The sequence below is a fragment of the Brachionichthys hirsutus genome, chromosome 17 (genome assembly GCF_040956055.1).
Source record: "Brachionichthys hirsutus isolate HB-005 chromosome 17, CSIRO-AGI_Bhir_v1, whole genome shotgun sequence".
NCBI classification, from domain to species: Eukaryota; Metazoa; Chordata; class Actinopteri; order Lophiiformes; family Brachionichthyidae; genus Brachionichthys; species Brachionichthys hirsutus.
The window spans coordinates 1,909,435-1,924,169 of record NC_090913.1 but is presented as its reverse complement, the minus strand read 5'-3'; the positions used below and the strand labels follow the sequence as shown (position 1 = coordinate 1,924,169).

General features: G+C 51.7%; 3 protein-coding genes across 4 annotated transcripts; all 3 read left to right on the top strand.

Annotated features, from left to right (window-relative positions):
- The first annotated feature begins 679 nt into the window (after positions 1-679).
- tmc8 (transmembrane channel-like 8) lies at positions 680-6,045 on the top strand. Its single transcript, XM_068751246.1, has 16 exons — positions 680-724; positions 1,030-1,225; positions 2,144-2,286; positions 2,466-2,600; positions 2,690-2,742; positions 2,814-2,953; positions 3,035-3,182; positions 3,437-3,601; positions 3,679-3,830; positions 3,954-4,026; positions 4,106-4,203; positions 4,308-4,494; positions 4,751-4,908; positions 5,012-5,155; positions 5,255-5,333; positions 5,530-6,045. Exons 1-16 carry the CDS (start codon positions 682-684, stop codon positions 5,680-5,682), a joined length of 2,067 nt encoding a protein of 688 aa, XP_068607347.1. The 5' UTR covers positions 680-681; the 3' UTR covers positions 5,683-6,045.
- Positions 6,046-6,275: 230 nt separating this feature from the next.
- LOC137907051 (carcinoembryonic antigen-related cell adhesion molecule 5) lies at positions 6,276-8,739 on the top strand. Of its 2 annotated transcripts, none has more exons than XM_068751358.1 (6): positions 6,276-6,606; positions 6,691-6,987; positions 7,443-7,715; positions 7,795-8,127; positions 8,294-8,404; positions 8,498-8,739. In XM_068751358.1, exons 2-6 carry the CDS (start codon positions 6,876-6,878, stop codon positions 8,524-8,526), a joined length of 858 nt encoding a protein of 285 aa, XP_068607459.1. In that variant the 5' UTR covers positions 6,276-6,606; positions 6,691-6,875; the 3' UTR covers positions 8,527-8,739. The 2 variants fall into 2 exon arrangements, with proteins under 2 accessions (XP_068607459.1, XP_068607458.1); XM_068751357.1 differs by having other exon boundaries at positions 8,271-8,404.
- A 212-nt stretch (positions 8,740-8,951) lies between these two features.
- Positions 8,952-12,708, top strand: si:dkey-93h22.7 (platelet endothelial cell adhesion molecule). The gene is given in 13 exon segments (XM_068750935.1): positions 8,952-8,982; positions 9,074-9,100; positions 9,182-9,341; positions 9,425-9,600; positions 9,745-9,885; positions 10,091-10,237; positions 10,320-10,592; positions 10,667-10,972; positions 11,054-11,155; positions 11,235-11,262; positions 11,947-11,995; positions 12,075-12,140; positions 12,261-12,708. Coding segments are annotated over 13 exon segments (1,557 nt in total). The 3' UTR covers positions 12,312-12,708.
- Positions 12,709-14,735: the final 2,027 nt, after the last annotated feature.

The window sequence follows — 14,735 nt, the reverse complement described above, 5'->3', positions numbered from 1 at the left end:
CAAAGGACATGCAAAGGACATGCAAAGGACATGCAGAGGACATGCAGAGGACATTCAAAGGACATGCAAAGTGAGCAGCAACATCATCAAGTGCAGAGTTCACACACACACACACACTTATAAATGTATGAGCAGCAAAAAGAAACAAGTGTACAGTGTGCAAACGCATTTCCTCCTCTCCGTGGCGTTCAATGCCCCGATGGAGAGTGGGACAAAGGAGAACTTGAATCGGTTTTAGTAACTGGCTGAAGAGCTCGTCAGAAGGAAGCAGCTTGTATTCACGGTTGAGAGGAGGAGTTTTGTTTTCTCCCTATTAACTGCTGAATTTCACCCCAGCTGCTTCTGATGCTACACGAACTCCCGATGGCGTTCTCGTCCTTGTTGGCAAGGTTACCATAGCAACAGTTGACAGCGAAGGTAAGAGGCGTTGCTGGCCTTTCTCCTAGTTCACATCAAATCCAGATAATTATTACCTTCACTCATTTCACCCCGGCGTGTGTGACATTGTGTTCCGTTTCTGCTTGTGACATTTTTTTCTACATCCTGTCATGTGACTTCCTGTGAGCCGTTACATCTGGTCACATCTGCACAACCTGCCAGAGAACGATCCAGCGCCGGCCAGACTCAGAAACAACGACCTCCTGATCGGCGTGGAGACGAGTGGGGGGGGGGGGGGGGGACATGGAGGAGCACAACGCCGCCAGCTTCTTGAGACTCCCGCCAGGTAATAGAAAGTGTGGCTTTGCATTTGCAGTCGGTGCATGTGAGAGAAGCGGCGTCTGCGCCTGAAGGATCTGTGAGACGGCGTGGGATGGCGCTCTACGTTTTGTGAACAGGACGTGTGGTCGTTGTCTAACCCTCGTCCTAAACGACACACGAAGCCGTCCGCCGGTTCAAATGGCACGATCGAGTTGTGCACGTTGGCTTAAAAGACAAGCAGAAACAAATACAAAGAGGTCGAAGGAACTGTTTGGTGTCTTTCGGTCTTGGCCTGCCAGTAATTCTCATTCTGGGACATTCTCGCCGCAGACGAGCGCAGCCGCTCCAGCCTGTCATTGGATTCCTGCGAGTTCTGTCGGACAGAGACATTTGACCGGCTGCCCAGCGTCCCGGCCAGCCGGCCCGAGCAGAGGGACAACATCGTGTCCAGAGGACACAGCGATCAGGCCTCGACGCCGCCACTCAGGAGCCTGCTGATGCGTCTCCAAGGGAAGAGGGACGCCAGGTGGGACGGCGCCGACTCTGCATGTCTTTGCGTTGTCCTCGCAGTCTGATTGAGACCTGATCTTTCACACTGACTGTCCTACTATCATGCTTGTGGCCGTTCTGTGAGGAGTTTGCATGTTCTCCCCGTGGCTGCGTGGGTTCTCTCCGGGTTCTCCGGCTTCCTCCCACCACCAAAAACATAACGGAACTAGAAAGACAATCAGAGATTGCAGACCCCGCCTCCAATAGACTATTGGATCTTGTGAGACAGTAAACAGGGCTTCCGGATCAGAGGGGCCAAACCTGCTCTAGCTTGCTGCTCCGGAACGTACTACAAGACTCCTTCTGGAATCTTTTTCCCATCATGCCATTCGTGTCCCTCCCTCTTAAAGTGGCAGTTTACAGCACAGGCACAATTCCAGATGTAAAAATAATTCTAGAATCTGGATCCAGATCCGGATCAACGCCATTCTCGGGGAGGACCGAGCCACGGACAGAACCTTGCTTGTGTAAAATTTTCAAGTCGATTGGGTTACTAGTTTTTGCGTTATGTGCTCGAACAGACAAACAAACAAACGCACCCAATTGCAATACCCTCGCCTCCGCTTCGGCGAGGGTAATAAGCGGTTGGCAAATGAATGAATAACTGGATTTCAGTGGAATTATCCGACATCCAGCCGCCGCCTGCAAAAACTAACGCTTCTTTGTTATTTAGCATTTTACATTTGCAAAGAAAGGCAACTCTTGTCTTCATAATTTTTGAGACTTTAAGAGAGAAGTTTAAAAAAATTAGCATGAAGCCGTACAGAAATGTGACGCCTCGCCGCGTCCTCTGATTGGATACTGTGTCGATGGCATCTGCAAACTTTGGGTCAGGATTTGACGGGTCAACGATGGAAAGGTATTAATTATGAGTAAACCTATTTCTGCTGATCAGGATCAGGAGGAACATTCACGTCAGCAGTGATGGGTTTTGGGAGAGCCGGAGGTGGAGCCAGAGCATCAACAGGATCTGTGCACAGATTGGCGATGCGCTGTCCGGCCTGTTGCCATGGCAGCACACGCTCCACGTCATTGAAGGTAAGTGTTTTGTTGGCTGCCTGTCTGAGATGATCGATTTGACCTTCAGTCAGAATCATCATGCTCAAACTACAGGTCCAGGATCTGTCCTCCTTCCTCTCTTTCATTGTCAGAGATCTTTTTCTGGGGGTGGGTCCTGGACACGCATGAACGTCCTAACCGTCTCTGAACCCCTCCAGGCAGGTTTGGCGTTGGGGTGAAGGCTTACTTTGGCTTCCTCAGGTACCTGGTGTACTTGAACCTCCTTCACGGCACCGTCATCTTGAGCTTCATCCTGGTGCCGACCGCCGTTTATGGCAGGAGCAACGGCAGTGGTGAGTCGGCGGTAAAGAGCAGCCCCCCCCCCCCCCTCTGACGGAGACGCTCCAGAAGCGCTGTCATGATGGTCTCTGTGACTTTACAGAGCCTTTAAGGTTCCGAGGCAACGACTCTGCTTTGGATGTCTTCCTGGGATCGGTAAGATGTGTTTGTCGTGTGTTTTCAGCGCGTGTATTAGCCTAAGCTAACGCCTCTCCCCCTTTCGGCAGGGCTACCTGGGTCGTTCGCCGGTCTTCTTTGGTTTCTACACTCGCGGTAGCCTGAACATGGCGTGCTTGAACACACCCCTGCTCTACCTGGCTGGAATCCTCGCCATCTTCTCCCTCAGTCTCATCATGGTGGTTCGCAGGTCAGTTTGGGTGCAGCTCCATGAAGAGCCACCGCCCTTGTCCTCATATCACACCTGCCTGTCTGTGGATCCGTCCTGCAGAACCGTAGTTGGCTACAAACACACCTGGATCCTGGGGAAGCGCCACAGAACGAATGTGAGCCACAAGATCTTCTGTGGCTGGGATTTCAACATCCGGGACTCTTCTTCTGCTGCTCTCAAACGCAGCTTCATCAGGAACGATCTGAAGGTGAGACGACGCACGGTAACAGAAGCAGGGAGCAGGATGCAAGGCAAACGCTGCCGGATAGGCTGAGCCTCGTGGTGCGACGCGTCGGATGGAGCTTCGTGCAGGCAACGCTGCACCAAGCTGAACACAAAACTCAAGGTCACCTTGGTGTCCGTCCTCCTGGGAAGCGCTTAGCCGCCACACGATAATAGCATGTAGGACGGGTGAGATGAAACCTTGATGCCGGAGGGTCACTTGACCTTGCTGGCCCTCAGGTGCTTCTTGAGGAGCAGAGCTTCTCCCTGCGCGAGGCCCAGAGGACGTTGGGGCAGCGGCTGCGTCTCCACCTGTTCAGGTTCATCCTCAATCTGCTCGTCGTGTCGCTGCTGGGCGGAGCGTTCCACCTCGTCTACATCTCCACGCAGGCGTCACAGAAGCAGGTAAGGCCTTGATGCAGACCTTCTGGGTTTGTTCGTCAGTGAATAGCTTTTCTGACTGCCCAAACGGTGCTTCTCAGGCCGAAGCCCATTGGCTGGTCAGCCTGGTGCTGCAGTTCCTCCCCCCCCTCACCATCAGCTCGGTCAACCTCTTCCTCCCTCATGTGTTCCGTAAAATCTCATCTTTTGAAGACTACTCTTTAACCACACAGGTCAATGCAACGCTTGTGAGGTAAGGTGTAGGACGACATGCACACACACACACACGCACACACACACACACACACACACACACACACGCACACACACACACACACACACTCCGCCTGCAGGTATCATTCTGTTGTTTCTTCAGGAGCATCTTCTTGAAGCTTTCTTCGCTGGGAATCTACTTATATTTCATTTTTAAAAGGAAACAACACGACCAAGTGAGCGGGGCTTCTTATTGCCACTTGCAAGGTCATGCAGAAAATGAGCTGACAGCAGGTTTCATTTCGACTTTTTCAGTGCTGGGAGAACAATTTTGGCCGAGAGATGTACAAGCTGTGCATCTTCACCTTCCTCGCCTCTTTCTGCAGCGCCTTCCTCTTCAGCTACCCGAGGAAGTGGGTTTCCTGCCGTCACTGCGGTGCAAATTGGAGGAGAAGTGCGTTTGCTGTGCCACATCAACAGTTTGCCTGCAGTTTTACTTCTTTCTCTCCGTCTCCAGGTTAGTGCAGGAGCGGTACCCCTCGTCCTTACTGGCCCGGTTGTCAGGGAAACGGCGCTTCCTGATCCCGTTCAATGTCTTGGATCTGGTCTACAGTCAGACAGTGTCCTGGGCGGGAGTCTACTACTGTCCCCTGCTGCCGTTGATAGGAAATGTCACGCTGGCGGCCACCTTCTACATCAAAAAGGTGAATATTTAAACTTGCTTTATCGTTACATTCAATCAGCCTCATAATAAATGACGAGACGATAGTGTCAGGTACGTCTACGTTCTCTTTTTATGGATCAATTATTGCTATTGTCTTGAAATGAGTTTCCAGAATGAAGTATAATTTTCCTTCTCTATTTGTTTCTCTGTGTCTCAGTCTCATCATGTGGTTGCTATGGCGACCATCCAGTCTATTTGAATGTCTTTCAACATTTCGATCTCTGCCGTTGCTTCAGTTCACGTTGCTGCGGTGCTGCGTGGCCGAACAGAGGATGTTTCGAGCTTCCAGTTCCTCGGTTTTATTCCACTTCATGTTGCTGCTCGGCCTCCTGATGGCAAAGATCACGCTGGGCTTTAACTTCTACCGGCGAGAACTCATGTCGGACTTGAATATGTACTTTTTACAGTAGCTTTCTTGTCATTTGTTCTCACTTTACATTTACCAATTGAAAATACATTCATGTAATAATTTAGTATTTCTCCTGTTTCCCTTCCAGCTCCTCCTGTGGACCCTTTGGGGATGCGGGGACTGTGTTTAACGTGACACGCGTGTGCGTTGCCAGCCTTCCAGGCCCAGTGCAAAACGCCCTCCGCTACCTGACCTCGGAGGCCTTCGCATTACCACTCGTACTAGCTGAGGTGTAAGCGTGCAAAGAGATACAGGATCATTTAAGAATCAATCAGGGACACTCTCCTCTCATCTGCTGCCCTCTAAAACTGAATAAAACATTTTGTTTCAGTATAATCTTGACATCTTACGTGTCGCAACGGCGAGCCAATCAGAAGGCCATTGAGCGACTGAAGGATATGCTAATTATGGTAAGACGCCTGCCATCAGATCACTTACGTACGTCCAAATTAGTCGCATACGGGAAGATAAAGAGCTAAAGTGGCACCCATCGGATGTGTTTGTTGTTAATGAATCATCCCACCCGGGCGATAATAGCAAGATTTGCTTCTGGGCCTTAGCTGAGTGCACATCCTCCTGTGCATTTGCCTCCCTTTTCCCCCGCAGAGCAGCTCAGATAAGCGTTTTCTGGTGAAGCAGCACGCCACGATTCTCCGATGTCAGAGAAAGACCCGCGGCCTATTCTCCAGCCATCAAGGAGCCGGAGGACGCGACACACAGCCTCCGGAGGGACCCCCCCCGCCCTCCACGGCCCCCTGACGGGCCTCCGCAGCCACGCATTTACGCTTCAGGCCTGACTTTGGACCACAGAAACCTGTTGGGAGACTTTTGACGCACTCTATTTTACCTTACCTAGTAATTACTCATTCTAAATAGTGTTTGTACTTGTTTCCAGTTAATTCCGTTTAACAGCGAATGTTTTCCACGTGTCCTGCTCATCACACCAAACAGAGTCTAGCATGTTATCTACTCTCAGCACACGCGTGACACCCCGAGCTCTAACACGCACACACGCACAGGATTACACCGAGGAACCATAAATACGCAACACCTATGAAGAATCTACATACTCATTGTTGGCCAATTTTGGGTGAGTGTGTGTAACTTTAAACAATAAAGGATGTAGACTGAAATTCTTACTGGTGTGTTTTTACTTTCAGCTCTGGCCGCTTTGTTCATCCTGATAAGTAAGTTTGTAAAGATACGGAGGTCGCTTGGGTTGAGATCTTCCATCCGTCCTCACTTGTTCAGCGTTTTTTACGTGAAACAAGGAGCCAGTTTTACCTGATTCAAATGAAAATGAAATAATTTGCTCTTCGTCTGCCCTTTTTCTCTTCTTCAAATGGGTAAATAAATGACAGGGTTCCACCCAACCTCCCAGTGTCCCTTTCTCTTCTCCAGAAGCATCCTCGTCTCTTCAGCCCGAGCTGACCGGTCCCAATGCGGCCTTCCTCGGCTCGAGGGTGGCGTTCCGATGTATCGCGCCCGACTCCCCTTTGACAGTCACCTACAACCTGATAAGGGACGGCGATGTCCTGATCGCCAATGCCACCGATATTGAAAGGAGACAACTGGCGCAGTTCTCCCTGAGAGTCTCTGGAACATCAGGGGGTTCGTACCATTGCAAGGCGACGGCGGGGGGGAGCACAGGAATCAGCAACACCATCCGCCTGAGTGTCGTCAGTGAGTTAACCCAAATAAATCCTCTTTGCTTTTAACACAGACGATCTTTACAATGGTTCTTCCCTGCTTCTTCCTAACTCATAGTTCCGCCAGCAAACACCCGAGTGACCTCTGACCCCTTCCCTCTTGTTGCATACGAGGGGTCAAAGTTCACATTGAGCTGTGACGCCACCAAGGGCTCCCACCTTTCCTACAGCTGGTTTTTCAACAGAGAGGAATTAAATTCTACAAACCCTTCCTTCGTCCGCCTCGTTGGGAACAAGCTGGTGATGAGGAGGGTGACTGCAAAGCATGCTGGGTACTATTCCTGCATGGCTTGGTCCAGGGTGCTGGACACCAAGCGGTTTTCCAGCAGCACAGAGGTCAAGGTGACCATCAAAGGTACAGCCCGTGACTTGTAAAGCATGCTTTCAATGACGGCAAGCAGCAGCTGAGGTTTTGCTTTTTAGTGTGTTTTTGTAGACGCAGGTGAGTCTAGACAAAGAGCCACGCCCTGGTAAACACGCACAGACAGGGCGAGACAAACGAGGGACACCCGAGAGAAGAGGACGCTTCAGGCGCTTCAGATCCATCACAATGAAGATGTTCAGTTTGTGTCCCCTGTGCAGGACAGACGCCAGACCAAACAGGAAGCACCTTGATGCTAAGCTGGTAGCAGCTAGCGGTGTTGATCGACTGTGAAGCTGTAAGATCGGTTCAGGGTTCAGGGTTCAGGGTTCAGGGTTCAGGGTTCAGGGCAAACCTCGCTTTCATCGCGTCTTCCACGGAACACAAAGCCTCCGGACGACGACGCCCTGACGTGACTCCATCTTCTCCGCTCTCCTTTTCTCCTCCAGTCTATGTTTCTAAACCGAGGATCTCGTTCTCCATCTCCAAAGACGGAGACAGTTACCGTGGGAACGTGTCCTGCTGGTCAGCAACAGGAAGCCCCCCAGTTAACTTCTCTCTTATGCTAGACGAGAAGGACGTCGGGACCGTCACGGCGGCTGACTCCCTCGTGGCCTGGTTCCCTGTCACCGTTGTCCCGGGCGTGGACATGGGCGTGGCTCAATGCAGGGTGAACACTGAGGTGCAGGAGCTGATGAGCGACCCCATCGCTCTGGTCGTGGGTATGGATTTATGATGGAAGTAAGCCTTTCCGGATTTCGATCGTTTGGTCTGCTCCTTCAGTGACATTTCTCTGCCCAGTCCCGGTTGGAGGGGACGTGACGCTGGCGGTCGACTACCTCTACACAGCCGACTCCAAGCTGGCTGCGGCCCGGCTGAGCTGTCAGCTGAGCAGAGGAACGTTCCCGTGCGTCTCCTGGCTCTTTAACGACTCCGTTCTGCCCCCTGAGGAACACGAGGACCCCCATTCCCAGCCTGTCCTGTCTCGTTACGCCATAGCCGACCACAGTCGAACCCTCTTTCTGGGCACACTCGGCCCAAAGGAGTCTGGGTATTACCGCTGCAGGGCCCGGGACAGCTACAATGACTCTGGATCCTGGGTAGAGAGTGCAGCCGTTCTGGTCCAAGGCACAGGTGAACAGATGAAGCTAACAAAATACCAAGGAATAGCTTTACTATTCACAATATGCTTGAAGTTATTTACATTTAATCTGTCTGTTGCCTTTACATGTCTTTTTTTGTATGGGATAATTCCACTACCTTTAAAAACCGCGTAGTCCCTGTCCCTCGTCTTCCTCAGAGGTCCTCGTCACCACGGCGGAGATCATCAGCATCGCCTTCTCCTGCTTACTTTTTCTGGTATTGGCGGCGGCGGCCTGCTGCGTGTACAAGATGTTTGACGACGATCGAGGTGTGCGTCTGTGCGGGTCAAATCAAATGGCAGGAAATGTGTGGCTGAATTTCTGAAACGCTTTTCTGTCTCCACCTTTCATTTCTTTCGCAGCTTATGCCCACGTTGTCACGCCAACGTGAGCTTCCTCTTTACGGACGTCAGGAACTTTCATCGTTCTCTCGCTCAAATTAACCTTTTCAACCTTTTCCCGGAACGACATTGAGACATTTACGACATCTGTCAAGTTTTATTTAAAGATCATATTTTCCCAAACTGGTTTTTGTTGTTGTAAATGATGAAAATGAAAGAAGGTTATTTTATCAATGTTTTATTTGTAATAATAACAATAAATGCTGGATTTCATGATCATTTCTACGGTGCGTGTGTTTTATATTCGCTTTCTGAAAAACATCTAATAATCCTGAGAGAAAGACGTTCCAGGGAGGGGGGGGGCAGCAGGGAGGGGTCGTGAAACGCTATCAGCTCGCTGCAGATGTTGAACTCCTCCGTTCCGCAGCGCAGCTGAGCTTTAAATGAAGCACAAAGTTTGACGCTTTCTTCAACGATGTTCGCTCCCCTCTTCGGGGTCGTCCTCGGTAAGCCGCCCCCCCCCCCCCTCCACCTGCACGGCAGCACACGTTTTACTTCACACTTTTAAACAGCTGATTGCTTTCTCCTTCCCTTCAGGGTTGTGCTGCGTTTGCAGAGACAGCAGTAAGTCGTCTGCGTTGCTAAAGGCAGGGATGCAGAACGTCGTTTGTGTAGCTTCTGTAGCGTCAATGTCGTCTTTGACAGGTCAGTCGCCGCTGGGTCGCCCGCCGCCGCTTGGGCCTTCGCCGCTGGGTCGCCCGCTGCTGTTTGGGCCGTCGGTGGTTTTGATGAACGACATTGTTGATTTCACCTGTGAGCTGCCGACGCACCCGAAGAACGAACCGATCCTGCTGCAGCTGTACAAGTGAGCATCTGTTCAAATGAAATCCGCGCTGCGTTGAAAAGCCAGATACACGGTAGGATATTCTGCCCCCCCCCCCCGTCCAGGCAGGGCGAGCGTGACAAGCTGCTTGGTGAATACACCTCCCTCAGCGGCGAGGTCGCCGTCTTCCCCACCGTCATCCGACCTCACCACCGGGGCAGCCTGGAGTGTGTGGCCGAAGCGCAGAACAACTCCAGCACGCAGCCCTCCATCAGCAGAGCGCTCCACCTGGAGGTCGTTGGTGAGTCACCGGATCTCAACGTTGATTCTGCGAGGCGACGCCCCGGCCATGTGGCGATGACCAAGGTCAACTTCAGAAGTCTTCGTTCCGGCAACGAGGGAGTGTCTCATCGCATCTCAGTCTGCTGCCATGTCGGTTCTGCAGAACCAGTGACGGGAGCGGAGATTGAGGTTCTCGCGGGGCAGTCGCCGCTCTTTGAGGGGGGGTCCCTGGAGCTACGCTGCCATGTGTCGGCTGGAGAGCACGTCTCATTCGAGTGGCTGCTGAACGGTCGAGCCGTCTCTCGTGGCGCTCTGCGTGGCGCTCTGGTGATCGACAGGTCAGTGGAATCAATCATCAACACATTCACTGCGTGTGACTCCGACCGTTTTAACCAATCGACTTCATATTTACATCTGAAGAGAAAGGTAGCCAAGCTCCTGTGTAAAAAAATAAAAACTACAGCCGGTCGAAGAGGAAGCCTTGCGGCATCCCTCGATCCGTTCAACAGCAACGGGAAAGCTAACGAGACGATGATCTGTCGCCCTCAGGGTGTCTTCTGAAGACAGCGGCTCCTACGCGTGTGTTGCCACCAACCGCTTCAACGAAACGGAGGTCTACACCTCCAACAGCGCCGAAGTCGTGGTCACGGTCAAAGGTCATTGGCGAGGTTTAAACTTTATGTACGTGACGCAGTCCCCTTGAACATCAGAATATCCTCCTTCCTCTTATTCCCTCAGAAGTGGCGTCGGAGCCTGACATCTCCTTCGCCGTACTGAAAGACGACTCCCACAACTACGTCGCCGTGGTTACCTGTCGGTCCTCCTCAGGGACTCCGCCTGTCACCTTCTCACTCTACAACCGGACACAACTGGTTGCCGACACGACGGCTGAAGAGGGAACGGCCCTTTTTGAGGTGCCATTGGTTTTGGACGTGCACTTGGGTTGGCTCCAGTGCCGGGCCAACGACGGCGAGCGACCCACGGTCAGTCGGTGGATCCCCCTAGAAGTCGGTACGTGCACTGCTGGCATGGCCCCGCTGCAGGCGGCCTTCTTCAGGTGTTTGTCATCGCTCTATCCTCAACAGTCTCAGTCGGCGGGCCTGTGACGCTGCAGTACGACCACGACGTCGGCGAGAACTACGCCGTGATTGGCCTGAGGTTCTACTGCCAGGCCACGAAGGGGTCTCATCCGCGGTACCGGTGGTTCCGGAACAGAACCCTTCTGCCCGACAGAGGGAGCTTCTACTATATAGCCCACCAACCGCCAGAACGTTTGATTCTACTGTTGTCCGTGGGGGGGGCCGGCGCCGGGACATACCACTGCGAAGTGTCCGACAGCTTTGACGACTCCACCGCCATAACCAGTGAGAGGTGGTACGTGGATGGAGAAGGTAGAGACGCCCCCTGCTGCGGTAGACGTCCTCCTGGAAGGTGACAGCTACCTGCATCTCCTCATCTTCCTGCTCCTCCAGCTGTGAATCGCCTCCCCGTCCCGGTGGTGGCAGCCGTCTTTGGGTGTTTCACCGTCCTGGTTGTCCTGGTGTCCATTGGGTGCGGGGCTGGAGTGCTGCTAAGTGCGTCGTCTTGTTTTCATTCCGTCATATGAAGAACTCCTTGCTGCGGCTTTGAACAACGTTTCCATGCTTCTTTCAGGACGAAGGACGAACGGAGAGAAAACTCTGTGAGTGCATTTCTCTCTTTGATGATGATGCTGCCTTGAGAACTTCATTCTCCATGAAGCTGTTCTTTCCCCTTTAGAAGACTTCATCCTCGAGTTGATCTTTTTCTAGGGAAGAATTACACAATGGCAGGAAATAAAAGGCTACGTCCATGTGTCTTCTCCTGGGTCGTCCTCCCGACACCAGCCACTCTCATGTCCTCCCTTACCACGTCCATGCATCTTCTCCTGGGTCCAACTCTAGCCCTGTTCCCTGGCAGTTCCATCCTCAGCATCCTTCTACCGATATAGTCCCTGTCTCTCCTCTGGACATGTCCAAACCATCAAAGTCTGTCCTCTCTGACCTTGTCTCCAAAATGTCTAACCTTCACTGTCCCTCTTATTGTCTCATTTATAATCCTGTCCAACCTGGACACTCCCAAGGAGAACCTCAGCATCTTCATCTCCTCCACTTCTAGCTCCGCCTCCTGTCCATGTTGAACTTTTAACTGTCTTTGAACAAGTATTTTTTCATGACATTCCAAATAATGCGATTTGAAATTTGGTCTTCCTTTCTATGAAAGTGATTTTACTTTAATTTTTAACTCCTCCTCTGATTTTAAAATGGCTCAGGTTTCCTGGAGTCCTCGTTTGTCCTCATTTGTCCCTGCTATAACTTGTCTTCAACAAACATCGTCTTCCTCTCAGGTTGGCCCTGGAGATGGAGCGAATGATTCCTGCGTATGAAGGCGAACTGGTCCGTTAATATTCATCAATCATTACTCAAAGGCTGCATCAGAAGCGTTCCCACTCTCACCTGGCGGCTCTCTTCACAGGATTGGTCAGACCTCAGTGAGGATGATGATGTGGTGAAGGCAGCCAGAGCTGCTGATTTCGATCAGGTGAGGTCAAATCGACAAGAGGACGTCGTCGCGATAGCAACTCAACGCACGAGGCCCGCCCTGCATGTGACGCAAATGGACTAACGTGCAACAAGGACTGAGTGTGTTTTCTGTCCTCAGCCGTCTTCAGCCTCTGTGGAAGAGGAGAGGAGCAACGATGGTTCATATTGATCTGCTGGGGTTGAATAAACGTGATCAATCGTGCTGTCAGTGTGAACAGATACGCCGTCAGAGGACACAGCCAGAGGCGGTTCTAGACCTATGTCACTGAGGGGGCCACGCTGGGGCCAGGGGTTGTTAGAGGGGCACATTCAACCAAGCCGGGGCAAAAAAAGACAGATTCATATCTGTATCTGTTTATTATTAATTTATGAAACTATTGATTCAATGAACAGAGAGGATGTTTGAACATTCTGACATGGGCGACTCCCATTAAAGAAAAAAAGACAATTCTTCAAAAGTACTTCTGAACACAAAGCCTCTTTACAAATTAAAAAAGATATCACAAAAGTAATTGATGAGATATTTGAGTATGTACTCAATGGTTTTCAAAGATTTTAAATCACATTCAATTTGTGTACTTCAGCAAATAATCGCTGATGCCATAGAATTAAATGAGACGCACACTAAACCTTATCTACTCCTCATTTTAATAAATGTGTACAATTGTAAGGAGACTTTATGGACACCCTGGACATCCGGAACGAAGCACAAACCAACAGGAGTCATTCAACACCATTAACATCTTATAGGAGAGAATAACCAATAGATGAATTGATCATGAAAATAACCGTTGGGTTTCTCTGCCCCACTATTCCAGAAACTTTATTCTGCGTTTTTGTTGATTTCTGGGAAACTGATCAACAAATGAGTCACGATTCAGTGCCTTTGCCCTTCTAGACTCAGTAAGCCCAGATTGCTGCATCTCCCGTCGTTCACGGTGGAGCTGAGGTACGTTCTCACCTCTTATGTAGCCCAGTGACCTGTGGCCCAGTGACCTGTGGCCCAGTGACCTGTGGCCCAGTGACCTGTGGTCCAGTGACCTGTAGCTCTACCGTACTGGAGGGTTTCTGCATCCCAGTCTGTGTTTCCTGTCTCAGATCCTGCTGAACTGATGTAGTTCATGCCCCAAGTCATCAATATCTAAAATGTCTGCAAGCCTAACGACACGCAGAGTCCAACTGTTTTGAATATTCAAGCCAGAGGTGGATGTGGTGCCAAGCCGCCCTGAAGCTCCTCCTCCTGCCCCCCATCAAGGCCCTTTAGGTGGGCCGTCTTTGCAGTTGCTGATGTCTGTGGAGAAAGACAAATCAAACATATATTCTACATGGACACACCGTGTAAACTGCAATTACACTGACACTGCCTGCGCGCGCGCACACACACACACGCACGCACACACACACACACTGCGCCACTCTCAGTTAGAAACTTGGGAAGTTTGTAAAACTCTGGTTTCCAGTGGTGCAACGCTCTAATGGGTCCGACTAAAATGTTGAGCCGCGCGGACGCCGAGAATTTGTTCCCGGAACAAATGTGTTCCGCAATATCAAAATGTATTATCTTCGTTCGGAGGGGGGGCCGCAGCGGGGACCAGTGTTAAGGGGGCACTGGCCCCTGTTGGCCCCTCCCCAGTAAGATATTGATACGCGGCGCATGCGATCCTCCTTCCTGGGACTCATCCGGGTAACGCCGCCCCTCTGACGCGCGGTGGGACCGCGCCGCGCCGCTCCTCTGGGCGTCTCTCCCGTCCTTGACAAGTGGCGGAGCAGCTCGGCGGAGGCCGGAGGTGCAGTCGTGGGTTTGGCTCAGTCGAAGCTAATCGGTTCCTCCGCTGGGACGGCTGAGAGCCACACGCAGGATCTCTGGAAGGAACACTGACCCGGAGCGACATGGATCCGGCGGGCGGTGCCGGCGCGTACGGCGCGTCGCTCGCAGGAGGAGGCTTTGACTTCCACAAGTTCGTCCGACAACCGCAAACGATCCTGCGCCTGCTCAGCTGGGTGAGTGCGCGTTCGGTGCTGCAGGGGTAGGCGGGGATCGTGCCCGGTGTGGTCCGGGGGCAGGTGCGCCTGGTGCCCGTGACGCGTGACGCGTGACGCGTGTCCCGCGTCCCGTCTCACACGAGCGGCTGGACGTTTCTGTAACGTTGGTCGGACTCGGGACGACAGAGGCTGGATTACGCGCAGCTTCGACGACCGGCGTCACGCTGCCCGCAGCCGGTGCGGGGCCGAAAACCACCGGAGGGGCCGCTCCGGTCCCCAAACAGCAAATGGATCAAGGAGAACCGAACTTTATTATAATCCTCATGACTTCAGCACCGGACGGAGGTTACATTTCAAACCTTTTAAATTTGATTCTTTATAAAATGGTTTTAAAATGGGTGAAAGACGACGGCGCCATTTGCATTGATGTGCACCAGGAAACGTTGGCGGAAGTTCCTGTGTCACCTGTTGCCAGGTAAATTTAATAGTGGACTTGTTTTTGTAGTTGAATAAGAAGTGAATCTGAACTTGTCTTAATTTGAAGCTGAATAATCCGCCCTGTCATGAAACGGAAGTTTTGGAGGCGGAGTCTCACTTTAGTCCGTTTAAA